This window comes from Natator depressus, chromosome 3 (genome assembly GCF_965152275.1).
Source record: "Natator depressus isolate rNatDep1 chromosome 3, rNatDep2.hap1, whole genome shotgun sequence".
NCBI lineage: Eukaryota > Metazoa > Chordata > Testudines > Cheloniidae > Natator > Natator depressus.
In genome coordinates this window covers 13,807,738-13,835,689 of record NC_134236.1, presented here as the reverse complement: position 1 = coordinate 13,835,689, position 27,952 = coordinate 13,807,738, and the positions used below count along the sequence as shown (strand labels likewise).

The following is a 27,952-nucleotide window of genomic DNA, read 5'->3' as shown; positions in this document are numbered from 1 at the left end:
GGGAGCAGGCAGCCAGCTCCAGGCTTGGAAGGACAGTCCTGGGGCTTCCATTTCAGCTCTGCCAGGTCCTGCTCCCTGGCCCGGTCCCAGGCCCTGACGCAGCCACTCTAGCCCCTCTGGGTTCAGCTCTCGCCTCTGCAACCCCCCCGCCCCCTCCACCTGGGCATGTGCAAGCTGATGCAGGGACAGCGCCCCCACAATATTTCCATTGCAGGGGCTCTAGCCCCCCTGCCTACCAGTTCTGCAACCCCTGGCTAGTGGAAATATCTGAAGCAGGATGGTGGTGGTGGGGGAGGAGACTGTAGCCGTGAAGTACTCAAACAAGAGTGAGGCTGCTAATTTGCTCTCAAGGGGCACAAGCAGCCCACACTAAGGGCATAAGAGATGTTGAAGGATCGACAAGTCTTTTTAACCCTCCGGACACCAGGCTTTCCTGGTGGGAGGGAGGGGGAGCAGAAATAGGTACCTAGATGGGCAGTCTCCAAAGGGTTAACGCTGCACTAACGAGAGACAGGGTGCCCACCGCCAGCAATGAGAGAACAGGCACCACAGGGCGGGTGCAAAGCCAATTGAAGCCAACGATAGCTTTGCCACCTGTTTCAATGGACCAGGCCCCATATCGTTCACAGGAGCATCCACCAGCCACAGGCGTCTCAGGAATGAATGTACTTTAAAGTAATACAGGCTGAAAAAGAGGGATGCTCCGTGACTGGCTTGCGAGGCAGTGCAGGTCGGGAGGGGTTGGCAGGGCCAGGTGAAGCTTCCAAAGGAACATTTACTCGGTGGTTTTAATTAACTGGAAACTAAAGAGTCACAGGGAGCCCTGGGCCTGGCCAGGAGCCCATTACACCAGGCTGGGCCAGAAACAAAATGAGAGTGAACCCGTTTTGTTTTTTTTTTATTTAAAGTGTCCCCGTCCCTCCCCAGAGATAGAGAGCAACAAGAACATTAACCCTTAACACCCTGGCTAATTCTTAACACAGTGGAGACCAGCCAGTTCCTTGGTCACACCTAAGGAGAACTGAGTACTGGCAGGAGGCCATTCTTACAAGCAGTCTTGATCCATTTTTTTTTTTTTTTTAATAAATCTCTCTCCCTCCCCCCGACTCCCTGCCTGCAGGCTCCGGATACCCACCTCCCTCAGGCTGGCGCCCACCACTGTGGAGGCGAGTTACATCTGGAGGGGTAAAACTAGGGTGGAGCCAGCTGTGCTGGAGGAGGAGTTGGGGCCTGAGGCAGCATGCAGCTGCCAGCCTGCTGGGAAGGACATGGGTGCTAGGGCAGATGCTGTAGATGGAGTTTAGGGTTATTTACTGGAGTCACATGTAATTTGTGACAGTCAGTTACTATCCAGCACTGGCTGGATACCACATACTGGGGCATTCCTGACACTGGGGGATATGAGAGGCTTAATACAGCTGGTTAAGTGGTAACTCTTTAGGAACTGTCAGTACCCTTTCAGTTCTTTGGATGAAGCCTTTTGTATGGGACATGTATTAATCCACGTATTTAAGAGCAATCCAAAAACACCTCCCCTCCACACACAAATGGCTGAGTTAGCCTTGCCAGGAGGATCCTTAACTTTTGCATTGCCTGACTTTTGTCTACTGCATTTATGTTCTGTGACATTAAAGCTGAAGTTACGTAGGTTTCGGTTGGGATTTTGGGGGGAATGGGGCACACTGGCTAATGCTTTAAACCCACATTTTACAGAATGTTTGCACAATGCCTCTGCCCTATCTAGCCCCCCCGCCCCCAAATCCAATGGAAAGTCAGTTTACATTTTCATGCATATTAAAGTCTCCTGGCATCTCTAGGCTTTTATGCTACGCTGCTCCCCCAGCTTGGAATCAGAATGTGAGCGGAAGAGCAATTGGCAGTAAGACACTTGGAGTTCAGAGACCTTAACTGTGTTTAGCAGAGTTTATCCTCTTCTCTCTGCTCATTCCAGGGGCTTTGGTAACCTGGGTTAAGAGATCTGCTCTTGCTAAAATGCACACAGCCAGCCCCACCCGCAGCTCCTCCTTGCAGCAGCTTTGTGGACTATACAGTACTGTGTGTTGACTCCAGTCGATCAGATAGCGCCATTGGTTGAACATTTCCAGCTTTCTCGTCTTGAATAAAGGGGCCTCACATAGCAGAAAGCCAGAACAACAGGCTTCCCAGAGAGGGGGAGAGAGCAGGCTGCCAAGGGATTGTAAAGCAGGGTCCAGGATACAATGCAATTCCATGGTCAGGAGTTTTGCCTGAGAATCCTCCCCTTGTCAGAGAAATGTGCTCCAGAATCTTTCCCTACAACATAGGATAGATGAAACCCTGGTGCCATTATAGTCAGCGGCAAAACTTCCCCCAGATTTAGTGGGACCAGAATTTTACCCTCTGTTTGTAGCCTTCACGCTTGCAAAGAAAACCTTGAAAACACGAACCAAGTGTAAACTGACATGGTGACGTCTGCCTGAGTCTGCCGGCAGCCTGAAACAACAGCTTAGAGGGGTTAATTGTTGTGTGTGTGTGTCTGTCTGGAGAGTCTGAATCCTGAAGTGACAGTTTAAATTGCTGCACTGCTCTCTCACTGCTGACAGTTTTTGCAGAAACACCCAGCTAATGTGCTCATTCCATGGGCTGGTTCCAAACTGTCTTCTACCCCTCCCCGAGGTGCCAAGATCCTCCAGTGCTCCCTATGACAACGTCTACAATGCAGCTTCATTGTGCGCTTTGTGAGCTAGTCATAAAAAGTGCTCTATAAAAGGCAGGTATTTATTATCATTATTACGCCTTGTCAATACAGAGTCGGTGTCACACTGACAACTTGAAGTGTGGAGACAGCTTCAAATCAATTAAATGTAATATTAAAACGAACAGCACAGTGGCTGCCACGCTGATTGCATGGTTCACTCTCAAACTGAGCTCATTCAAGCCCCTGTTTTTAGCTCAGTGAAAGGGACACAGAATTTTCTGTCTGCCGTGCAATCCCCTAACTCTGACAGAGACTCAGTCCAGCTCGCCAAGGAGTACACGGAGCCTCCACTGTACATGCTGCTCTGGAGTCCAGTCGTCTGCTCTCTCGAGACTCCCTCACAGTAAGTAACTTTGGAGGGATTCCTACCAATGAGAGCATGGGCAAGAACTGCCTCAAACCAACACGCACAGAAAACACCCAGCAGAGGGAATGCTAAAGGACCCATGTGAGCAGGTATCTGCTGCAGACTCCCTCAGTCTAGGCCCAATCTCTGTAAAGGGAAACCTGAAATGGACCGTGCCGAGTCTTGGCTGGGCCCTCTGCTATAGCTTACCGTGACCACTACATACAAGCACCAGATCATGGAGGTGAGATGGAAAGCCACCAGCTGCCCCGATTCGTTGAACTTGCTGTGTTTGACCTTGGAGAGATGGAGCCGCCTGTTGATTTTCTAGAGGAAAAATAATAAGAGGGCATAAGTCACAATGCCGGCAATTCACCCTCCTCACTCCCAAACACCAGTCACTCCCGCCTGCCCCTGAAGTGAGAGCTCACCAGCCACCGTGTCAGCCCTAGAGAGACCCCCCCCCCGCCCGATCAAACCAACCAGTACAGAAAGGCCAGCCAGCATGCAGAGGCCAGCTGTGGCCACTAAGAGTCAACATAGAGGCCTGCGGGCTCTTTAACAAGAGGCCCTCCAGGAATTTTACCTCAGAACAGAAGCAGAACTTACATCCAGGACGTAGTCCTGCAACACCATATGCAGGATGATTGCTATGAAGACATAGAAGAGGATGGTGATCAAGTCCTTTAGCCCGTAACGGTAGTGAACTAGCTCGCCGTCTGGGGAGAGAGAGACGAATAGCGTCACTGCAGCTGTTGGGGCTAGGCCAAGAGGGCATTGTTTTCCGACGCCGAAGCGGGGGGCCGGGGTTGGGTTTTAAAGGCACCCAGAGATGAAGTGTTTTTTTTTTTTTTTTTTTAAATAAGCTGGATGCCAAGCCTGGAGGGCTCTGTTCATCTTGGCCCAGCATGGGCAGCGGCAGGGAACGCTGCTTTCACACTGACACGTAGCTGAGCTAGTTTACAGGTCCCTAGTGCCTTGAGGTCTTGAATGGATTTATAAACCCCTGGGAGTGCTATTATCCCCATTGTACACATGGGGAACTGAGGCACAGAGAGACCAAGTGACTAAGGACACACAGAAAGTCTGTTGCAGAGCCAGCACGTGAGCCCAGGTCTCCTGAGTCCCAGACTAGCAGCCTAACCATTGGGCCATCCTTCCTTTTGACAGAAGTCAAACTGAGGCCCTGTCAATGGCACCCTCGTTCCCATGCGACTAGAAACACATGGCAGTGCTAGATGGCTGCGGCCTTCCCGGGCTGTTGGGTGGCCTGTGGGGAAGTGCCCTGCCTCACAGGAGTCTTGGTGGATAAATGCAGTGCTCAGATATTACGGTAACGAGGGCCATAAAACAGCCAGCTTCAGTCGTCCCTCGGACATTTTAAGCAACACCCAAACAGGGGGAACCACACCCAGTCTTATAAAACAGCTTGCAACACAGTCACAAAAGAGCGCAGCTGGGTGACCCAACCACCACTTGCAGGACGGCCCTCCCAGAAGCCTGGGTCCTGCGGTGGGTTTTCTGGAATACCACCCACACAACAGACAGAACCACCTGACAAGGGACTCTGATAAGAGAGGGGTTTAATTCCACAGCTCACAGCAGTCAAAGAGAGAGAGACCAGTGACTTCTCACTATTCAGATTCCAAGTGAAGGTGTCCCTTGCCCAACCCCTGCTGGTGACTCAGCCCAGATCCAGGGCTAAAGGGTAGAGTTCACTGCTGACCGGGAGCCACAGGCTTCCCCCACTAAAGCTACACCCACCCCACAAGAGAGTCACCAGCTCATGATAGCCGAGATGGAGGGGAGAGCAGACGGACAGGCCCAAAGCCATTTCTCATGAGCATCCAAAAAGCCTAACCTAGTTAGCACTGCATGGGGACCATGGTTGGCCTGTTGTGCAGCTGAGGAGCCAGGATCTTGGCAGAGGTTTCAGGTGTAGTCTGGAACTGTTTCAAAACCAATTCCTTAAATTTATCAGTTTGAAGCATCATCAATAGGCATCTTACTGAATATGTCCAGAGCTCTCCCAGTCAATTTTGCAACCAAAGTGGTCATTTTTTGATCTTCAGGAATCGCAAGGAGAGTGCACAGTTTCTCAAAGGTGATGAAATATTCAGCAATATCATAGGATTCATTATACTGTGGGTATAACCGTTCCCATTTGTGGATTTTTGGGGAAGTGGAGCCAGTTGCTGAAGGATTTTGTCTCTTCCACTCCATTACAGCCAGTTCATACTTCTGGGTTGCAACCTGGGCCTCAATTTCTTTGTCTTAACTCCAGGGCTTGCTGCCTCTCTCACTTCTTATCCTGCCTTTTTTCGTCAGCCTCCAGCTGCCTGAGTTCCAGGGCCTGCTGGTGTGCAGCTTTCTCCCTGGCTGCCTCTGCCTCCATAGCCCTTCTGTGTGCAGCCTCCTCTCTGGCTGACTCTTCTTTTTCTTTTATCTCCCGTTCTTTCAGTTGCAATAATCTCTGGTGCTCCCTCTCCTTTTCTACAACTTGCAGCCTAAAAAGCTCCAACTTCACCATCGCTTCACTGCTTTCACTCATTTTCCTGTTCCTACTTCCCTTTCCCCGAAATAAGCAAACAGAAAATAACAAACCCGTAACCACTTTGTATGTTCTCCAGCCACCACACTTAAAACTCACTTAAAATCACTACCAGTGTATCAAAGCAATCAGCTGGGCACAGACCCTGCTCGACTATGTCACTGTAATGGGTTTGGTCACAGAGACCTCCTTGGGACTGTCACCTGATGTGCTTAATTTACCTCTGAGCCCGTTTTCCCTGTCAGCTTGGAACTCCAGAACCCTGCCTTGTTGAGCCAGACACGCTAGCCTGCTGCAACACAGACCCAGGTCTGGTTCGTGCCCACAAAGCTGCAGACTTTAACTAAAAGCTGCTCAGCAGGTTACCTGTCTCCAGCACCCAGACACCCAGCTCCCAATGGGATCCAAAGCCCAAATAAATCCAAAAAGAAAAGGAGTACTAGTGGCACATTAGAGACTAACCAATTTATTTGAGCATAAGCTTTCGTGAGCTACAGCTCACTTCATCGGATCAAATCGATGAAGTGAGCTGTAGCTCACGAAAGCTTATGCTCAAATAAATTGGTTAGTCTCTAAGGTGCCACTAGTACTCCTTTTCTTTTTGCGAATACAGACTAACACGGCTGCTACTCTGAAACCAAATAAATCCATTTTACTCTGTATAAAGCTTATACAGGGTAAACTCATAAATTGTCCGCCCTCTATAACACTGATAGAGAGATATGTACAGCAGTTTGCTCCGACAGGCATTAATCTCTTACTCTGGGTTTATCAATAATCAAAAGTGATTTTATTAAGTATAAAAAGTAGGATTTAAGTGGTTCGAAGTAATAACAGACAGAACAAAGTAAGTTACCAAGCAAAATAAAACAAAACACGCAAGTCTAAGCCTAATACATTAAGAAACTGATTACAGATAATATCTTACCCTCAGAAATATTCCAATAAGCTTCTTTCACAGACTATCCTCCTTCTTAGTCTGGGCCCAATCCTTTCCCCGGTACAGTCCTTGTTAGTTCCAGCAGGCATCTTAGGTGAAAAGCAGGGGCTCTCTCATGACTGGGACCCCCTTTGTCCTGCTCCACCCCCCTTTTATAGCTTTGGCACAAGACGGGAATCCTTTGTCTCTCTGGATCCCAACCCCTCGTTCTAAATGGAAAAGCACCAGGTTTAAGATGGATTCCAGTATCAGGTGACATAGTCACATGTCACTGTAAGACCTCATTTTTCCTTACCCAGGGGCTGGCTTACATGTACACAGGCAGGGCTTGCAGGTAAACAGAACCATTTACAGTCAACTGTCCTAGTCAATGGGAGCCATCAAGATTCTAAACCACCATTAATGGCCCACACTTTGCATAATTACAATAGGACCCCAGAGTTACACTTCATATTCTAGTTTCAGATACAATAATGCTACATTCATACAAATAGGATGAACACACTCAGTAGATTATAAGCTTTGTAATGATACCTTACAAGAGACCGTTTGCATAAAGCATATTCCAGTTCCATCATATTCACACTTATAAACATATTTTTATAACGCATATGGAGTGCAATGTCACAACAAGACTCCAGTCCCTCTGGCTGTCAATACAACCCTTCAGCAGCACTAAAGTCACTTGGGGAACAAGAGTCCAGCTGCTGAACGAGTCAAGCCTTTACAATAAAAATACATATGGCAAAAGCATCAGTATCCCAACAGACCCCAGAGACAGGGACAACACAGTCAAGAGGGTTGGGTGCTGCAACCAGGATAATCAGAGTGGGAATTTCAACACTCCAGGGAGTGCAGGCCCCATATTTTAAAGAGACAAGGTGGGGGGAGGGTAACCCCCCACCTTTCGAAAGCTTGTCCCTTCCACCAACAGGAGTTGGTCCAGTAAAAGATACTACCTTCCAAGCCTGGTCTCTCTAACGTCCTTGGACCAACACTGCAAACACATCATCTAGAGCCAGATGGGCCTAGCAGCGCAGCTGGAGAGATGCGACCCAGAGAGATGCGACCCACGGCCAAACCAGAACTCCTCAGCAGGGAGCTTTCTGGGGGATCTGACATGCTGGAGAGCCAAAGTGTTAGAGTTTAGGGAGAGACAGGTCCCTATTGGGTGCAACCTTTGGCACAGGCGCTGGCTTCTAATTTTCCCTGGGGGTGCTCAACCGTTCAGCCCAGGCCCCAGCCCCGCTCCACCCCTTTCCCCAAGCCCCCACCCCACCTCTTCCTGCCCCCACTCCACCCCTTCCCCCAAAGCCCCACTCCCTCCTGGCATCTTCCCCCACCTCTTTCTGCTCACTCTTCTGAGCGTGCACTAGCTTGGTCAAAATTAGTGTGTGTATGTCTACCCGAGCTGGAAATTATGCCTCCAGCTTCACGGTAGACACACACCCTTGATGTGGAATAAAAATGTCCACATGTGGGCTAGTGCACAATAGCCATTGCACTTTAAATTCATACCCCAGCTTCTCCCACAATAGCTTCTCCAGGTAGATGAGCCCTATGCTAAACTGCCTTAACTCTACTGTAGTAGCTTGTGTTGAGTGTTTCCACCCCCTCTTAATATCTGTGCAAGGATCCTTTAACCAGGAGGCAGGGCTACTCAGGAAGAGCAGGAGGTTTAAAAAGCCAGCTCTTAAGTGAGCAGAGGAGCTAGCAAACAGCAGCAGCTAATGGAATTTTTGCGAGGGAGTTGAGAAAGGCAGCATGAGAGCCAGAGAGACACCTAACATTCTCTAACCTGAGGCTAATAAACAACCCCCCACCCCAAAAAAGCTGCAGGAGTAAAAAGAAAGCAGACAGAAGTCCAGCAGCAAAGCGGAGACTATCCAGTTGATTGCACTGAATGCATGATTACCTGACTTGAGGGCAGGTGGCGTATTTGTGCATTCAGGACAAGGAGCTCCTGGCCTTCAGAGACCAAGTACGGGCTCTGGAGACCAGAGTGGATGCACTGGAGGAGCTAAGCGAGACAGAGAGGTACATAGGGGACACTTTCTGGGACACAGTCAGAGTGGTCACGCGTCCAGTATGACAGCCTCTGTGCTGTTGAGGAGGATGAAAGTCGCGGGGAAGGAGAACATCAAGCTGGAGTGGAAGAAAATGATCCCATAGTGGTAACCCACCCTCCAAATGATGTAATGATGTCCTCTCCCGCTGAGGATACCCCTCCTGAGGAAGGGACCCCAGTTCTGAGGAAGAGACATGTAATAATAATGGGCAATTCAATCATGAGAAATATAGATAGTTGGGTTTGTGATGACTGGGAGAACTGCATGGTGACATGCCTGCTGGGTGCAAAGGCTTCAGATTTCTCAAGCCATCTAGACAGGCTTATGTGCAGTGCTCAGGAAAAGCCGGTGGTCATGGTACATGTAGGTACCAATGACATAGGGAGGGATAGGAGAGAAGTCCTAGCGCCCAAATTTAAGCTGCTAGGTAAGAGATTAAAGTCCAGGACCTCCACGGTAGTCATTGTGACTAGTTCTCTGAAAAAATCCACTCAATGTGCAGCGGCAGTCAAAAAAGCTAACAATGTTAGACACTATTAGGCAAGGGATAGATAAAAAGACAGTAAATATCATGCCACTACATAAATCCATGGTACACCCACACCTTGAATACTGTGTGCAGTTCTGGTCACCTCATCTCAAAAAAAGATATATTAGAAATTGAAAAGATACAGAGAAGGGCGACAAAAATGATGAAGAATGTGGAACAGCTTCCGTTTGAGGAGAGACTAAAAAGACTAGGACCGTTCAGCTTGGAAAAGAGACGACTAAGAAGCGATATGATTGAGCTCTATGAAATCATGAATTGCGTGGAGAATGTGAGTAAAGCAGTGTTATTTATCCCTTCACATAATACAAGACCGAGGGGTCACCCAGTGAAATTAATAGCCGGAAGGTTTAAAACAAACAAAAGGAAGTATTTCTTCAGGCAACGCACGATCAACCTGTGGAACTCATTGCTGGGGGATGTTGTGAAGGCCAAAAGAATTAGAGAAGTTTACGGAAGATAGGTCAAAGGTTACTACCCAAATTGGTCAGGGATGGAACCAGTGGTGAGCTGAAGCTGGTTCGCACCGGTTCACGCGAACCGGTTGTTCAATTTTGAAGCAGTTCTAGAACCGGTTGTTAACCCGCTTCCCTGCAGGGGGCGCTGAGGCTTTGATGGGCTCCGGCCGCCGGGGGCACTGCACTGCGGGAGCCATGTGGGCTGCCGTCTGGCTCTGGGCTGCTGCTGCTCCCCTGACCCTGGGGCTCCCGCTGCTGCCTGGTGGGTCACCAGCTGCTCTGCTGGGCCTGGGCTGCGTCCTGCTGCTCTCCTCGGGAGCACTCCCTGCCCTGCCCGCAGCCAGCCCCCGTCTCCAGCCACCCCCTGCCCGCAGCCAGCCCCCGTCTCCAGCTACCCCCTGCCCACAGCCAGCCCCCGTCTCCAGCTACCCCCTGCCCACAGCCAGCCCCCGTCTCCAGCTACCCCCTGCACCCCCTGCCCTGCCCGCAGCCAGCCCGTCTCCAGCCAGCCCTGCACCCCTCTGCCCTGCCTGCAGCCAGCCCCTACCTCCAGTCAGCCCCTACCCTGTCTCCAGCCACCCCTGCACCCCCTGCCTGCAGCCAGCCCCTGCCGCACGCACCCCCTGCCCTGCCTGCAGCCAGCCCCGTCTCCAGCCAGCCCCACACCCCCTTGCCTCCAGCCAACCCCGCACCCTCCTGTCTCCAGACAGCTCTGCACCCCCTACCCTACCCGCACCCCCTACCCTACCTGCAGCCACCCCCTGCCTCCAGCTAGCCCTGCCTCATACCCCTGTCTGCAGCTGGCCCCACGTCCACTGGTACCCTGCAGTTCCCAGGGCAGTAACCCTGCACACCTGCTTCAATGAGGGGGACAGGGAGCAGCTGGGACCCACACATGTGCACACCCTAGGGTGACCAGACAGCAAGCGTGAAAAATCAGGATGGGGGTGGTGGTAATAGGAGCCTATATAAGAAAAAGACCCCAAAACCGGGACTGTCCCTATAAAATCGGGACATCTGGTCACCCTAGCACACCCCCAGGGAGTGGCGGGGACCCACACATGTGAAACGGAGCTCATTTCTAGTTCAGGATCATCTTTTTAAAAAAGAACTTTAGGCAGGGTTAACACACACACGTATTTTCCCGGACAGGTCAGGCTTTTTGGTTCTTAAATCGCCGTCCGGACGTATGGCAACCCCGTTGGTACAAAAAATACATACTGGGGCACATCCCTTAAATCAGAACTTTTTATAGTGAACTGGTTGTTAAGATTTTGGCAGCTCATCACTGGATGGAACCCCATGGCTCTGGGCGCCCCTAAGCCTCTGACTGCCAGATACTGGGACTGGATCAGTTGATAATTGTCCTGTTTTTTTCTTTCCTTTTGAAGCACCTGGCACTGGCCGCTGTCGGAAGACAGGATAATGGGCTAGATGGACCATTGGTCTGACCCATTATGGGCATTCTTAGGTTTTTATGTTCTAAAATAGTTTGTACTGTCAGCTTTAATCTGTTTATCTTTACTGAACATTTAGGGGAAATTTTCCAAAGGGATTTAGGTGCCTAAAGATGCAGATATGCACGTATGGGGATTTTGAAAGCAGTTGATGTGATTAGACTCTTAAGTGCCTAAATCCCTTCTGAAAATAAGATTTAGGCTCCTAAACCAGATAGGTATCGTGATGCTGAGAACAGCAAAGCTTAAATACTTTTAAACAGTGGGACCTAATCTTTTAAACAGGCAGGACTCATTTTAAATAAGCCATATTTGGTGTTTGAGGCCTAACAAAAGTGGACAAGGTCACTTTGACACTGACAGGCCAGCTCAGATCAAAGCCATGGACCAGTTCACTTGTGGGTGAATATCAAAGAACTGCTAATATTATTGTTTTCACTTACCTATAACCCGTTGTCTACTATCACTTTACACTATGTATACCTGGTAATTAGGTAATCCTAGATTAAAGTGTGTGCTAGTTAAAATGTGAATGTACTGGATGTGTAAACTTCATGAAAACTAATGAAGGATTGTTTCTGGCTATCACATTGTATTTATGTTAGGTTTAACCATCACACAAGATTGGAGCCTTGGAAATGTAAAAGACTGCTAACGTCAAAGCACGGTTCCTTGTGTTTGACAATGGAAAGTCACAAGCTCAGTTTGTATTTAGTCCACAAAGAGAGAGCCCATGCTGTGATGAAAACACTTGCCAGATTGCTTTCCACAGAAAGCAGCTGTAAAGATGGATTTAGGAATCGAGCCTGTAGCTCTGGATTGTTTGGACACTCACAGGGGAGTACTCCAGAAGCAAGACAGAGATCCCCAAAGTTATTTTGGGTAACCCTGAGAGGGGTATGGAAAATGCGCAGATCACTACATCTCCGCTATCATTTGGACTTACAAACTTTGACTCACCTGTTAATGTATTTTACCTGTTTTAACCTCTAAGTAACTCTCATTGCCTTTCTTAGCTAAAAAAAACAACCTTTAGTTACTTTACTAGAAAAATTGGCTACCAGAGCGATCTTTGGTGTGAGATACAGACTGGGGTAAGTGACTGACCCTTTGAGGTTGGGAGTAACATAATGTCAAGAGCTATTTGGTATAAGGGACCATTATCACAAAGTCCAGTTTGTCTGAGTGGCAAAATTGGCTGGAGACCCTAAGGGAACTGCTTGAGATGCCATGGTAAGGCTAATATAGTGATCCAGAAGTTCACAATTGTTACTGGCTTGGTAAAAATCTAATTATAGAATATACCATCAGTTTGGGGTGTCTACCCTGTTTTCTGACAGTCTGACCTGAGATTGGCACTCACAGTTGTGAGCTACTCCAGACAGCGTGAGTCACATTTTAAATATGGAGTATGTATAATCCCAGCTACTTAAGGTATCTGATCTCATTTAAAGTTATTAAAATAAGTACCAAAGAACTGAAGGGGGCTGAGAGAAGAGTTATGATAATGATCAAGAGCCTTGAAAAACTCTCCTAGGAAGGGAATGATACCTTACAGATGAATAAGCAGAGTCCTGATAAAAAAGATAAAATAATTACTGGTCTAAAGAAGGTGGATTGGGAGCATCTACTCTCCCTGCCTCATAACACAAGAATCAGGGGACATGCAATGAAACTGAAAGGTGGCAATTTCAAAAACAACAACAGGAAATACTAATTCATGTAAAACTTAAGCTGTGGAACTCATTGCCCCAGGAAACCGTTGAGGCCAAGAACTTCGCAAGATTCAAAGTGCTGGACATTTATCTTTATAACAAGAATATCCAGAGTTCTAATTAAAGACAACGAACATTTTGTAAAGGATATTAGCCCTCAGAGGCAGGGACAAAACCTGTGTGTGAACTGGAATAATCCGCATCTGCCCATTGCATGGTTCTTACACCTTCCTCTGAGGAATCTGGTGCTGACCACTGCCAGAGACAGGATACTGGGCTCCATGGAGCTTGGGTCTGAACCAGTCTGGCAATTCCTATGTTCCTATAATAAATGTTGCAGGGTTTGTGAGGTTTTCAGCAGTTTCATTACTTGACACTATAGTTGGACCATCCCATCTCCTTTCTTTAAAGTATTTCACAGACCTTTCTACCTGTAATTGTTCTTTTGCTAACTGCAGGAGAAGGTACCTCTGAGTAAATTAATTAGGGTATGTTGGATTTATGAGCAGCTAGTGTGACAGTGTCTTCACCTCGAGATGGAGGTGAAGCTCAGCCAAGAAAAATTGAAACTAGCAACAGAAGTCTCCTACAAGTGCATTCTACTGCACTACAGACCAATTGGGTCAGAGATGGAAGGGTCCCTGTTAGGCTAGCTACTCCATCTCCCTGTTGCCAGTGCTGGGCTGTTCCCTATTATACCCAATGGTTTGTCCTGTTTTTACATGTTCCAAATGTCGGGGCTTCCACCACTTCCCTTGGGAGATTATTTCATAGGTTCATAGAATTCACTCCACTGCAGTATTCACTGGCTGGAATTCTCTGGCCTGTGCTATACGGGTCAAACTAGATGATCAGAGTGGTCCCTTCATCACATCATTAATGTGATGATCAGAAACGTTCCCCTTTCATCTCATTAGCCCTAGTTGTACCCCACACTATTAGGCTATGTCTTCACTCCAAATGCTACAGCAACACCCGTGTAGACACCAACTACAGTGACAGGGAGGGATTCGCCCATCGCTCTAGTTAATCCACCTCCTGGAGAGGTGGTAGCTAGACTGGTAGAAGAATTCTTCCTCTGATCTAGTGCTGTCTACACGGGTGTTAGATTAAATTAACTTCATCTCTTAGAGGTGTGCGTTTTTCAAATTCTCCCCCGCCTGCCCCCAGAGTGATAGCTATGCAGATGTAACATTTCGGTGCAGACCAGCCCTTAATTCCAACGACTCCTTTCCTTCCTTGGCTTTTACACACTTTAAATATCTGCAGATTGCCACGCACCACACACTCATCCCCTCAGGCATCACTTAACCAAGCTACATATAGCGAACGCTTAAACCTAGTCTCCCAGAGAACATAGCAGATGGTTCATTACTTAGGACAATGAAAGCGAGACTGGACAGAGCACTGGAAGAGATATTGTAGGACAGCTCTGTGTAAGAGACAAGCAAGACAGCCTAATAGATCTTTTCCATCTCCAGCGGCTAGGATGAATACAAACTGCAAGCTCTTTGGCGAAAAGGACTGGCATTTACTGTATGTCTGAACAGAGCATGGTAGATTGTGCTGCATTGATTTTACTGGGGCACCCACATCTGACTTCATTTACACAATCCTGGTTTTCAGTGATCTGGTTCCCTTTCTTTTTCTTTCCTCACAACAACTAACTACATCAAGAATTTAAAGCTGTAGGAATTGCCAATAGCCCATGCAGTCCAACACGGTGTCTCAACCAAATGCTCCTTAGCAGACAAAAAACACACCCTGTGCATATTATTTTTTGTCTGAACGTTAAGACAGTTTGGGAGGATTATGCTGTGAAGTGCCCTGATTGGTTTGGCCAAGTGGTTTTGTGGGAGAGGGATGGAAGAAGCATTACAATAACTATGTGTCATTAAGGAAATTTTCTTCCTGACCCCAGCTAGTGGGAAGTTTATGCCCTGACGCATGAGGATTAACAGCCCATATAAACAGTAACTGAGCTATTCCCTAACTGCTAGCATAGTTTTTTTAAAGTAGCTTTCTACTATGAGAAAATCCCCTGTGTCATGTACGCTGTGGAATGTGAGACCCATTCAGCCGGGGACGCTTAGCAATGAGGATGAGTGGCACAGTCTGCCGAGATCCTGTGGAGGATTTGTATGCAGGGCTGCTGCTTTGGTGTGGATGCTCTTACCTGCTGTAGGCACGCTAATGTTATACTGAGGTAAGATGAACAGGAAGGCAGTCTTGGCTGTCGCCTGTTAAAGACAAAAAAACCCCACACACCTGGTTAAAGTGAATCACAATATTTTCAATGAACCAGGTACAGATTCCCACCACCACCCATATCCCAGCCAGAACAATCCACCCTGCAGGAACCGTCCCCCACTGAAATCCCAGCTCTGCATGGCTTATGGCAAAGGGTTCCCTGTTTAGAGCCAGCTACGTCTGTTTGTATCCCTCTGCCTCTTCCAAGCCAGCTGCCTTTGCTCCACAAAGCCGACTGCTCAGCAACCAATCACAAGGAACTCTGTGCAGGACACAAAGTCCAGTCTTGTCCGCAACCTCTTTCCCCCTGGGTCACATGTCCCATCCCCAATCACACTGCAGTGCATGCTGGTTAAGTCCAGATCCTCTGCTCACTGTTCAGCCAACAGTCTAAACTGATTTATGAGACTAGGTGGGTGTAGATTACAATTTGCTGGTGTCTTGGGTAAGGCTGGTACTTTCAGTCCAATCCAGTTTGCAGGTGAAGTCCGTTACCACTATTAGCTCCCCTGTTAATCATCGCAGTTCACCGCCTAGAGCAGATCCCTTAAAATCAGGGTTGAGGCAGACCGGCAGGGCAGCCTGGGGAGAGGAGATTACGCTGCGCCGCTGCACCACTTCTGGGGGTAAACAGGCAGCATCAGCTGTTTCTTTGGGGCCTTCACCTTGCTGCAAAAGACGAAGCTTAAAAGGGAAACAGCAAAGGGGTAGAGAGGACTACGTTCTAGTCATGATGTCATATCATGGAGGGAAGTTAGACTGGATTTAAACTTAACCACGGAGGAGCCATGCCAACAGCCTGACCAAGAAACAAAGCACTGCATTGGAAAGCGCAGGGAGGGGACAGACTTACAGACAGGTTGTGACGACTAGTGATCAGGACGGAATGACGCCCTGAGCCCTGATGTGCCTGGTCTGTCCGTTTGTGAAGTGCTCCCAAGTCCTTCAGGATGAAGCATGCTCCATCCTTCCTTGCACGTTGTGATCATGCAAGATCAGTTCAATCTAAGGATGCTTTACATACAGCCTTGTAAGGCAGAGCCAGGATTTCTAGTCATAGCGTGACAAATCCCCCAAAGGACTGAGCAATACATTAGGCTGAGGGACAGGCCCTCACTCACCCAGCCTCTTGCTCTTAAAAAGGAGAGGAACCACAGATGGCTAAAGGATTATAGTGTTTGGCTTTGAAAACTATTTGGTTTTAAGCGGCTCCTAGCGTCCCAGGCAGGGACATCAGCATAGTACATTAACTGGCTTTGGCTCACAAACGAATGCCCCGGCTCCCCAGAATAACCTCAGCCCTGTGATGGGTGTAAAGCGCTGTAGATTGTAAACAGATTTAGCCAGCAGTTCTTTACAGTAATCCCTCCCACTGGTGACAGACACAGGGATTAGCCATGTCAGAACCACGGAGGAGAGTGGCAGATGCTTGTTAAGACTCCTTGGGTGCGGAGGAAAAGCAGCTTTGGGAATCAAATTGAAGCTGTTGCAGATGGCACACATCTATAGATACATCCTGTAAAATCCGTGGTTTGGGCTGAGGGCCTGGAAAGCATCTCAGGGTTAATTCTATCCTGCTCGCAAAACCTCAAGGATACCAGGGCTACGATGTTTCAAAATCACGTGACTGTATTGTGCATGGTAAGCCCAAGTGTCCATCCAGCATCTGTGCACGGTCTCTTTACTCCTTGAAATCCAGTGTGTGTTCAGTCCTTGGCGAGCTGGGTACTCTAAGAGCCTTCTGGGGTTCAGGAGGCTGCTGAGGCTGGGGATGAGCAAGGGCTGCCCAGTGCGGGGAGAAAGGCCAGAACTTTGGAAGGCTGGGATTGGGAAACCACATCCCTGGGTCTGAATTTCACGCTGCTGCTGGGTCTCAATCTGACCCTTGGGCCCAGAACCAGAAAAGAGGAGGTTTGCACTGGGAGCTCAGGTGGGGAGGGGTTAGCATGGCAGTAGAGGTGAGTGTGAAGTCCATGGGGGGGCGGGGGCGGGAAGGAGAAGAAGGCAAGTATTAGTTTCCAATTCCTCACTGCAGGAGCAGGAGATCTGATCGCTAACATGCTCTCTGGGACTCCAGCCCACGCTGCTGAGGCAGACGCAGGAGGACAGCTGCTGGGCTGGGGAAAGGTCGGGAATAAGGCAACCAAGCCATCTGGAACCAAAAGCCAAGACTGCGTTTTCATTGGCGTTTGGTCACGAAATGGATCCATCTGCCCCCTGGCTAGCAGGGTCCAAGCGGACGACAGACCAAGCGGGAGGTGCGGCTGCGACGCGGAGCGAGACAGGACTCCCTGTGTCGCGCCCCAGGAAACAGAGCCAAAAACAATACCAGAAACCTGACGCTGAGCGAGTTGGAAGGGAGCAGGTCCTGAAGTGCACGCTCCCATAGCCAAGCGTGGGCCACCAACGCTCAACTGAGCCCCAAAGGTGGGCATGCCTGGGAGCAGGCAGCATTAAATCAAACTATTCCCGAGCTCTAGAATAACAGCACCTAAGACAGAGACAGAGCCGACACCCCAGGCTCTATCCTGACTCCAGGGCCAGCCAATTAACAGCAACACTGAGCACTTCAAGAGCCTTGTGCCTTCCATGCATTGCATGGATGACAGTAAAGCCTCCAATGGGGTGCAAGCAGGCTGCCTAGGCAGCGATCACTGCAATTCAACAGGCCTCATTAGAAGGTGGATTTGATTAGAAGTATACACTTGATTTACCAGCTTCCATCTGAGAGTCTCTAACTACTTCAGAGACTCAAGCTGCACATCACCTCTGTGGAGGTAGGGAAACTGAGGCACTGAGCGGTTAAGGCAGGAATTTCAGTCTTGGGTGACTGAGCTACTAATGAGAAGAATGACAGGTTTCAGAGTAGCAGCCGTGTTAGTCTGTATCAGCAAAAAGAAAAAGGAGGACTTGTGGCACCTTAGAGCCCAACAAATTTATTTGAGCATAAGCTTTCGTGAGCTACAGCTCACTTCATCGGATGCACTGCACATAAAAGGGTAAGAGTAACAAAGTGTTACTGCAAACCACACACATGATTGCCACTATAATACCATAGATAGGCATAGAATCATGGGACTGGAAGGGACCTTGAGAGGTCTAGTCCAGTCCCTGCATGACCATAAATACCATACAGATAAATAAATACCATACCCCAAAGAGCTTACAACCTTTTAAAAATCGCCAGTGATGGAGAATCCACCATGACCCTCAGTAAGATGTTCCAATGGTTAATTCCTTTCACTGTCAAAAATTTACATCTTTCCAGTCTCAATTTATCTAGCTTCAACACCCAGCCACTGGATTGAGTTGTACCTTTCTCTGCTAGCCTGAGGAGCCCATTGTCAAATATTTGTTCTCCATGTAGGTATTTATAGACTGTGACCAAGTCACGCCTAAACCTTCTCTTTGTTAAACTAAATAGATTGAGCTCCTTGAGTCTGTCATTATAAGACATGTTTTCTAAACCTTTAATCATTCTCATGGCTCTTCTCTGAACCCTCTCCAATTTATCAACATCCTTATTCTGTGGTCTTCTTGACTTATGGCTACCAGAACTGGCCACAATATTCCAGCAGCTGTTGCACCAGTGCCAAATACAGAGTAAAATAACTTCTCCTCTCCTATTGAAGATTCCCCTGTTTACGCATCTCCCGATCACATTAGCCCTTTGGGCCACTGTGTTGCACTGGGAGCTCATGTTCAGCCAATTATCCACCATGACTCTCAAGTCTTTCTCAGAGTCACTGCCTCCCAGGACAGCGTCCCCATCCTGTAAGCATGGCCTACATTCTTTGCTCGTAGGGGTATATTTTGCTGTATTACAATGGACATTATTTGCTTGCACCGAGGTTACCAAGTGATCTAGCCTCATCCTATACCACAGCCTCAATTTCTGCAGCATCTGCAAACTTTATTAGTGATGATTTTACGTTTTCTTCCAAGAGGATATAAAGGGATATAAAACCTCACACTTTGAGCTATGACTAATAGAGGTCAGGAAGAAATTTTCCTTGGGAGGCAGGCTAGCTCATAATCACAGTTTATTTTACCTTTCTTTGAATCACCTAGTACTGGACACTGTCTGAGACAGAATACAGACCGGGTCTGATCCAGTATAGGCATTCCTAAATTAAGAACAAACAAGAGAAAACAACAGCGCAAAGTTGCTTAGAAGAAGGGAAATACAAGTGTGTGGGAGCATTATGTGGTCTCTGGGGAGGCTACTTTATATATAGAATACAGAAATGTAGGGCTGGAAAGGACCTCAAGAGGCCATACTGGACTGTACCTGTTCCTTGCACTGATGCAGGACAAAGTATACCTAGACCAGAGGTTCTCAACTTGTGGTCTGCAGATAGTTCCCTCTAAGGCAGAGGTGGGCAAACTACGGTCCACGGGCCACATCCGGCCCGCGGGACCCTCCTGCCCAGCCCCTGAGCTCCTGGACTGGGAGGCTAGCCCCTGGCCCCTCCCCTGCTGTTCCCCCTGCCCAGCAGCCTGGCTGTTTGGGGAGGCCCAGCCTCCCCTAACTGGCCCTCTGTACAATTTCAGAAACCCGATGTGGCCCTCAAGCCAAAAAGTTTGCCTGCCCCTGCTCTAAGGTGCGCGCCTGGGCAGCCACACGTGAGAGAATGAAGGGCCACCCACCTAATTAGTGGAGCCCGCCCAGGCACGGTTCCACTAATTAAGTGCCTGGACTCTGGAGAAGACGCACATGTAAGGTGAGGTGGTGGCCTTGGGAGGAATGGGGGTAGGTGGGAGGGGCAGTGGGGTGAGAAGAGAGGGTGGGGGGAATTTGGGACACGCAGAGCTGCGGCTGCCAGGGAGAGACGGCCCTTCTTCCCAGCCTCTGCTCCATGGCTGCTGTGGCGGGAGAGAGACCCCCTCCTTCCCAGTCCCAGCTTGGGGGTTGCCACGGCAGGGGAGAGAGGGCACATCCATCACATTAGAAAGGTAAGACTACTGATATTAAAATAGGAGTTGTGTGCTTTTAATTGTAGGACAAAAAAAAACGTTAATTTTTTTATAGCGCTTTTATCCAAAGTGCTTTACAATTGTTAGCTAACGGTACAAACAACATTTGGAAAGATCGTGTCGAAACCCTCAACAATTTTCAAGTGATCCACGAAAAGTTTTAGAACCACTAACCTAGACCATCCCGGACAAGTTTAACCTGTCCTTAAAAACCTCCAAAGATGGCGATTCCACAACCTCTCTTGGAAGCCTATTCCATACTTCAGTATCCTTAGAGTTAGAAAGTTTTCCTTAATATCTAACCTAAATCTCTCTTGTTGCAGATTAAGCCCATTACTTCTTGTCCAACCCTTGGGGGACATGGAGAACTACCGATCACTGTCCTCTTGAGAACAGCCCTTAACAGATTTGAAGATTGTTATCAGGTCCCAGCCAGGACTTTTTTTTCCTCAAGACTAAACATGCCCAGTTTGTTTAACCTTTCCTCATAGGTGAGGTTTTCTAAACCTTTTTATCATTTTTGTTGATCTCCTCTAGACTCTCTCTAATTTGTCTACATATTCCCTAAAGTGTGGTGCCCAGAACTTGACACAGTACCAAGTGGAAAGGGACAATTATGTTCCATGTCTTACATATGAAACTCCTGTTAATATCAGTCTTTTTCTCAACTGCATCACATTGTTGATTCATTCAATTTGTGATCCACTATACCGGTGCTTGGAAGGGTTGGATTTTTACCAGTAAGTTTCAGTAAATGTTGATTTTACTACATAAACAGATGGGAAAATACTTCTATCAATGAGAACAGAAATTTACATATAGGCAGAGTAAGAAAAATGCTGTTTGAGACTGTATTAGAGCTTGATTTAAGGATATTTACTTTCCGTATTTTGACACATGATGCTGACAGTTTGTGTTTTAGTGGTTATAAGGTTTTTACTTTTTGAATCTTAATGTCTATTGTCATTAAATGATTATCTGACACCCCCCAATAATTCCCTGCAACTGTGAAAATTTAAATCAATAATAGAAAAAATGCTTAAAAATAAGCATCAATATTATCCATCAAATTTATTTTAAAAATAAATAAAAATTGTACTCTGCCAAGCCTAATTACAACCCCCAGGTCGTTTTCAGCAGTACTACCACCTAGCCAGTTATTTCCTATTTTGTGGCTATGCATTTGATTTTTCCTTTGTAAGGGAAGTACATTGCACTCATCTTTACCGAACGTCATCTTGCTGATTTCAGACCAATTCTCCAATGTATCAAGACTGAATCAAGAATCCAATGTTTTGAATTCTAACCCTGTCCTCCAAAGCGTTTGCAACCCCTCCGAGTTTGGTGTCATCCATAAATTTTGTGAGCTTATTCTCCACTCTATTCGCCAAGCCATTAATACTGAATAGTAGCAGACCCACAACAGACCCTGGAGGGACCCCACTAGATATGTCCTCCCAGTTTGACAGGGAACCATTGATAACTACTCTTTGAGTAGTTTTTCAACCAAACTTATACTCAATTTATGGTAATTTCATCTAGACTACATTTCCCTAGTTTGCTTATGAGAATGTCATGTGTCAAAGGGGTTACTATAATCAAGATATATCTACAGCTTCCCCTCTATCCACTAGGCCAGGAACCTTCTCAACGAAGGTAATTAAATATCTAGAGTAATTTTTACAATGTAAAATATATTGTTATTACAGACACACACACAAAGGTGATTAGAGAATTCAGATGATAAATATCAGCTAGCTCTGATGCCATTTAATGTAAGGCACTATTGTCTAGTTGATGGAGCAAAGAACTGGGACTCAGGATACCAAGGAGCTCTGCCCAGCTCTGCCACTGGCTTGCTGGGTGACTTTGGCCTAGTCACATGCCCGTGCCTCAGTTTCCCCATCTGTAAAATGGGGATAATCATACTGACCTGCTTTGTACGTCGAGTTGAGATCTATTAATGAAGAGCACTGTATAAGAGCTAGGTATTATTAGCTATTATTATGACTAGTAAAAGTAGGACATGAGGAATGATGACTCCTGGTTTCTATTGTCAAAACTTTGCTACTGACAAAGTAAATTTGGGCAAGTCACTTAATCTGTGTATCAGTTTCCTCAGCTACCAAATTGGAGTATTTACCCTACCTTGCCGGGGAGGTGGAATTCACTGTTTGCAAAGACCCCCTTCACCGCAGAGTGCAGTGTTAGCAGCCAACACTTGACTTGATGATAACAAGCTGAATCATCTGTATTGAAATCAGAGAATTAAAACCTACAACATTGGGCACGTTAATGTTTCCAAGCAAGTGGCAACACAGGATTTCTCTTCAACCGCCCCCATGAGCCGTCTAGATTCCATACCACGCAGGCAAGTGCAGATCTTTAGAAAAGACAGACTTAGTGCATTGTGAGCTTCAACACAAATAGACAGAAGCTGCATTTAGTAAAGGTTAGCAACTGCCATTTAGAAGATCACAATCTATGAAACACTGCAACTATCTGTCTCAGTGTCTTTCAGATAAGGCCTTAAAAAGCAAAGACTCTGTGGGGATATTAAAGGTCTCATAGCACTGAACACAAGAAAGGGATTTGCCCACGGTCTTGGCCAAACATTCCCTTCTCTCCCACACAACTACTGAGCATCACAATTGTTTATCCAGCAACCATCCTCCACCCCAGAGGTAGGTGCATTTTAGTTGTATTCTAAAAAGCCCTACATGATAACTAGGCAATGATAGCTAGTGATCTTATGCCGTACACAGCACTATAATCTGTATGTCTCAGATTTATAAAGAGGAGCCCTGTATCATTTCCGTTTTACAGATGGGGAACGGAGGTACTTGCCCATGGTCAGACAGTGAGTCAGCGGCAAAGTGGGGAACAGAATTCAGGTTTCCTGCATTCCAGCCCACCTGCGATCCAAATCCTTAGTGAATAGCTCAGAGACCTTGTGCTACATAATAGGGACACACAGCAAAGAACAAAAGTATTTCTTTCCATTCGCTGGACCAGGGCTTTGTAAAGTTTTCTGGTCCTAAAGCACTTGTACTGCCCACCAAAGGACTTCCAGGCATGCTGGTTGCAAGATTTCATACCTTAATACCACAACATCCTTAGCATTCTACTCCCAAAGCTCTGGTCAATTCCAATGTGATTTTAGTAGACAATCTCATGAATGGCTAAAGTTAATGACATCTGCTATTTCAAAGCGGGGTTCCAAGCTTTCAGATGGGACAAAACACTGTTTTCTACTAGTGTTGGCAAATCAAGATAGCAACCATCAAATCTATGTCTGAACTGAAGCGGAAAGGAATCAAAAGCAAATTAGTCATTAGAATGATTCAGTTTTAAATGTCTGAAGTCTCATGACCAGCCAGGTTTGGAAACAGATGTGGTTGGCCAGTGGGGAACCGATAATCCCAGCCTCCCCGGGCTATGCAGCAACAGCTTTGCAGGCCTGAGGGCTCACGAGATTTGTGACAGAAGTGTTGTTGCTGGTCCTTCTGTCTAACACTACGCCAGGTCTAGTCATGGAACTTGGACCAAATTATTTTCATTCTCTGCATCTGGAAGCTGATTCTCTTCCCAATCCCGCCTCCTGCCCCCATTCCTGTCTGCATGTGCGGTGGAACCAAAGCACAAGGACAGCTTTTAAAGAGGCTGATATGACGGGGACTGTGAAATTTTCTTTCACACTAAATCAGAATTTCTATAAGTGTGAAATTATTCCATATCGTGTCAGCTACAACCGATAACAGCCGTGTCTTCCTTGTCCCTCTAAGGAGAAACCCAGGAGCACCATGTGATCAGAGATTCGTAGGCCTAGTGAGTTTCACCCGCTGGTGACTGTATCCGCTATGCAAGTCCAGCAAAGCGGACTGCCTGGAGATTCCAAGTCGAGTGTTTCTACAGCAATTCATTGGGTTACTCAGGTTTTCTTTAGTGTGTTGCCTTGAGGACACCAGCAGGGTCAAAGTTCCTACCCTGAGTACTGCTTCTTGCTCCCAAGTGGGGAGGAAGCTTGCGTTGCTGCTGCTTTTACTGTACTTGCTCTACGCACAGAGGACCGAAGTCTCTGGAGCTTTCATTCTGATACCACCACTGGCACTAACTTCACACGAAGGCTTCAAACCATTCCAGATGTGGTTACAAATGAAAACTAAACTCTGCTCTCACTGACCCGGAAGCACCCAGATTAATAACAATGAAGTCACTGGAATAATACAATTGGAACCACTGTTTAACCTAATTGGCAAGATTAGCTTTGCCCTCTCAGGTCAGAAAAAATTTTAAGGCCAGAAGAACCCACTCTGATCATCTAGACAAGGGATTGGCAACCTTTGGCACATGGCCCGCCAGGGAAATCTGCTTGTGGGCCGGGCCCGCTTGTTTACCTGCAGCGTCTGCAGGTGCGGCCGATCGCAGCTCCCACTGGCCGCGGTTCGCCGTTCCAGGCCAATGGGGGCTGCGGGAAGTGGTGCGGGCCGAGGGTTGTGCTGGCCGCCCTTCCCGCAGCCCCCATTGGCCTGGGCCGACGAACCATGGCCAGTGGGAGCTGTGATCGGCCGAACCTGAAGACACTGCAGGTAAACAAACTGTCCTGGCCAGCCAGCGGCTTTCCCTGGTGGGCCACGTGCCAAAGGTTGCCGATCCCTGATCTTGACTAACATCCTGCAGAACACAGGCCATCATAATTTCACCCACCGATTCCTGCTCAGAGCTCCAAATGGTGTGGCTGAACTAGGGCATTTCTTTCTAGAATCCAGTCTTGATTTAAGACTGAGGCCTGGTCTACACCAGAAAGTTAGCTCGGTTTAACTATGTTGGTCAGTGGTGTGAACAATCCACACCCCTGAGTAGCAGTGTTAAGCCGACCTATGTCCCAGGTAGACAGCGCTAGGTCGGCAGAAAGATTCCTCCATTGACCTAGCTACCACCTCTCAGGGAGGTGGATTACCAGCGTCAATGGAAGAACCCCTCCTGTCGGCATAGCTAGCGTCTACACTGAAGCACTATAGAGGCTGCCTCACTGTAGCATCTTAAGCGTAGAGAAGCCCTGAGATTAGAGCCCCATCATTTTGGGGGTTGTGCAAACACACTCAGATCCCAAAGTGCTTGCAATCTAAACTGAAACAAGATGCACGTAACAAACAAGCAAAGGGAACAGAGAAGGGACCATCAGGACTCCAGTGAGATGAATACATGGCTGTGTGGACAGGCTACATGCACCATTGACAGGTAAGAGGGGCATTTATCAGGACACCTGTAATGTCCTTGCTGGCCACATGTAAATTAGAGTGTCAAATTCTGCTCAGTCATACCAGTGTTTACCCATCACAGTGAGGTCATCCCAGTATTTTATAGAATCATAGAATATCAGGATTGGAAGGGACCTCAGGAGGTCATCTAGTCCAACCCCCTGCTCAAAGCAGGAGACCCACTGTGTATGATCTGATGTGGCTGGATAACTTCATTTGGAACAGGACTGGCAACAAGTATTTACAGCACCCAACGTACCGCCATATGCTGTTTAACATAATCCAGGGTATTGTGCAGACAGAGGGGCATGATCTATTGGCTCACACACATGACAGTGAAACAGGAACTCAGGAGCTCTAGCCCTGGCTTTGTGCCTCTGGGTAAGTCGCATAACTGCTCCGTGCCTCAGTTTCCCCTATCAGTAAAATGGGGATAAGACTTCCCAAACTCACAGGGGCATGGCAAGCACTGGTGTTTGCAAAGCATTAGGATGAACTGCATTTCGTGTCCAATAAAAGATCTATCTATAAGAGAAATTTATAATAGAAACAGCAACTGTAACACTAGTTGGTCCAAAGATGGGCATGCAGAACCTGGAGACCCTGGTGACAACTTTTTCTAAGTTCTTGAAGTATTAAAGAAAGAACCAGAATCCTTTGTAAGTCACTTGGGAGGTACCAATGGATCCAAAGAGGAAGACTGCACCAGAGCGGGAAAGTTCAGACTGCAGGTGGCAAGTTGCAACCACAGCTCACAGCTGGCCAAGAACTAGGCACATCCCAAGATCTGTGTTATACCCAGAGTCCCTCACCTCAGCCTGCTTGTCTCATTTACCGGTTATGTCTCATCTTGTAGACTGAGACTTTCAGAGATTAAGGGAGTGAGACACGTACATCTCACTGAATATCAATGGGGTTTGGAATGGGCTCATCGAACCACCCTAAGTCATTTAGGAGCCTCAGCCCCAGGGACTTGGGGAAGTTACAGCCCTCCCAGGAACTTGTGCTCCTAAGGGTACACTGACACTGCAGTCGGGGGGGCTGTCACTTCTGGCCTGGGTAGACGTACACACACTAGCTTTGATCCAGATAAAATGAGCCAAAAGTAGCAGTGGTGCTGCAGCTACATGGGTGACGGGACAAGCGAGCTGCACCCCGCCTCCCCGACAGGGTATGTACTCAGGCGGCTACCCCGTGTCACTGCCCATGTAGCCACTGGCCACACTACTATTTTGAGTGCACTAGCCTGACGAAAGCTAGCACAAGTATATCTACCTGAGCTGGAAAGGACACCCCTGGCTGCTGTGTGGACGTACCCCAAGTCGCTTACACTCCTTTGGAAACCTCCCCCGTTGGTGGTCAGCTCTTTAGGACAGCGTCTGTCATGTGCTGTATGTCCATGCAGCACCGACCACCATAGCTGGTTGGCCTCCAGGTGCTACCACCATACAGATCTTAAACCATTACCACCACCCTCAGCCTGGGACCATCTTGAGAAATAGGTTTCAGAGTAGCAGCCGTGTTAGTCTGTATCCGCAAAAAGAACAGGAGTACTTGTGGCATCTTAGAGGTGCCACAAGTACTCCTGTTCTTCTTGAGAAAGAGACGCCAAGCCACCTTCCCTTTAGTACAGGAACAGCAGCTCAGCCCCACCTCCCTCACAGGCACTATGGGCGAGAACATAAACCGGTGTCTCATCTCCAAGATGCCTTTACCTTGCACTCTCTTTGCAAAGCTGTGCAGCAACTTGGCCACGGGCCGTTTGCCAGGCTCTCCTGCTGCCTGCGTAAGTAAACACACTGGCACCAGCTGGAGTTTGGAATCCATCGAGTGCAATGCCAGCTGGTGACGTGGAGAACAGTCAGATTAGGGGAATGAGTAATGAGCAAGCGGGTGGGAGAGGAGCTACTGTTTGCACAGAACTGTTTGCAAGGGTCAGGGACGGCATTAGCCAAAACTAAGCTTCCCGAATGCTGTGCAAATTACAGCCCTCCTGCCCTACTCCAGCTACCAGCCAGATGGGTTTTAATCTCCCCATCACTCAGAAGGGAATCTGCTCCAGTGAATACGATACTGACACCTGATCCAATAACAGCCTAAACTGGTGACATTAAAACCCCAATCCTGGCACAAGGCTGACATCCAACAGCCACTCAGTATGTCTACACTGCAAAAAAGGCCTGCAGCAGTAAGCCTCAGAACCTAGGTCTACACACTCAGACTCATGGGGCTTGTGCTACGGGGCTAAAAATAGCAGTATAATGTTCCCACTCGGACTGGAGCTGAGGCATGGAAACCTGGCAAGCGGGTGGATCTAAGAGCCTGAGCGGGAACGTCTACACTGCTACTTTTAGCCCTGTAGCGTGACATTGGGAGCAACTCAGCATGCCACAGGGAAGTGAATGGGATAGCGGGGACCAAAAATCAAAGGAACACAACTCAATTATTATGAGACGTATTTGAAGATGCATATTCACACTGCACAGCCCACCTGTTTATTTATAACTGGAGGGTGAATGAAGTCAAAATAATTCTTAGTGTGGGAGCTGCTTATCCCATATAAATGCTGGGGTGCCCTTTCCCCCCTTTAGAAGAGAACCTAGAGCACATGCATCACCATGTACCAATAATTCATGGCCCCGTT

At 47.7% G+C, this 27,952-nt stretch overlaps 1 protein-coding gene across 1 annotated transcript in view; it reads right to left on the bottom strand.

Annotated features, from left to right (window-relative positions):
• TRAM2 (translocation associated membrane protein 2) overlaps window positions 1-27,952 on the bottom strand; it is a 52,953-nt gene that overhangs the window by 13,444 nt on the left and 11,557 nt on the right. Inside the window, exons 2-4 of the mRNA XM_074947438.1 lie at window positions 14,997-15,060; window positions 3,693-3,802; window positions 3,294-3,410 (exon numbers count right to left, since the gene is read on the bottom strand). Of these exons, the coding sequence (XP_074803539.1) occupies window positions 3,294-3,410; window positions 3,693-3,802; window positions 14,997-15,060 (291 nt within the window). The remainder of the gene's footprint in view (window positions 1-3,293; window positions 3,411-3,692; window positions 3,803-14,996; window positions 15,061-27,952) is intronic.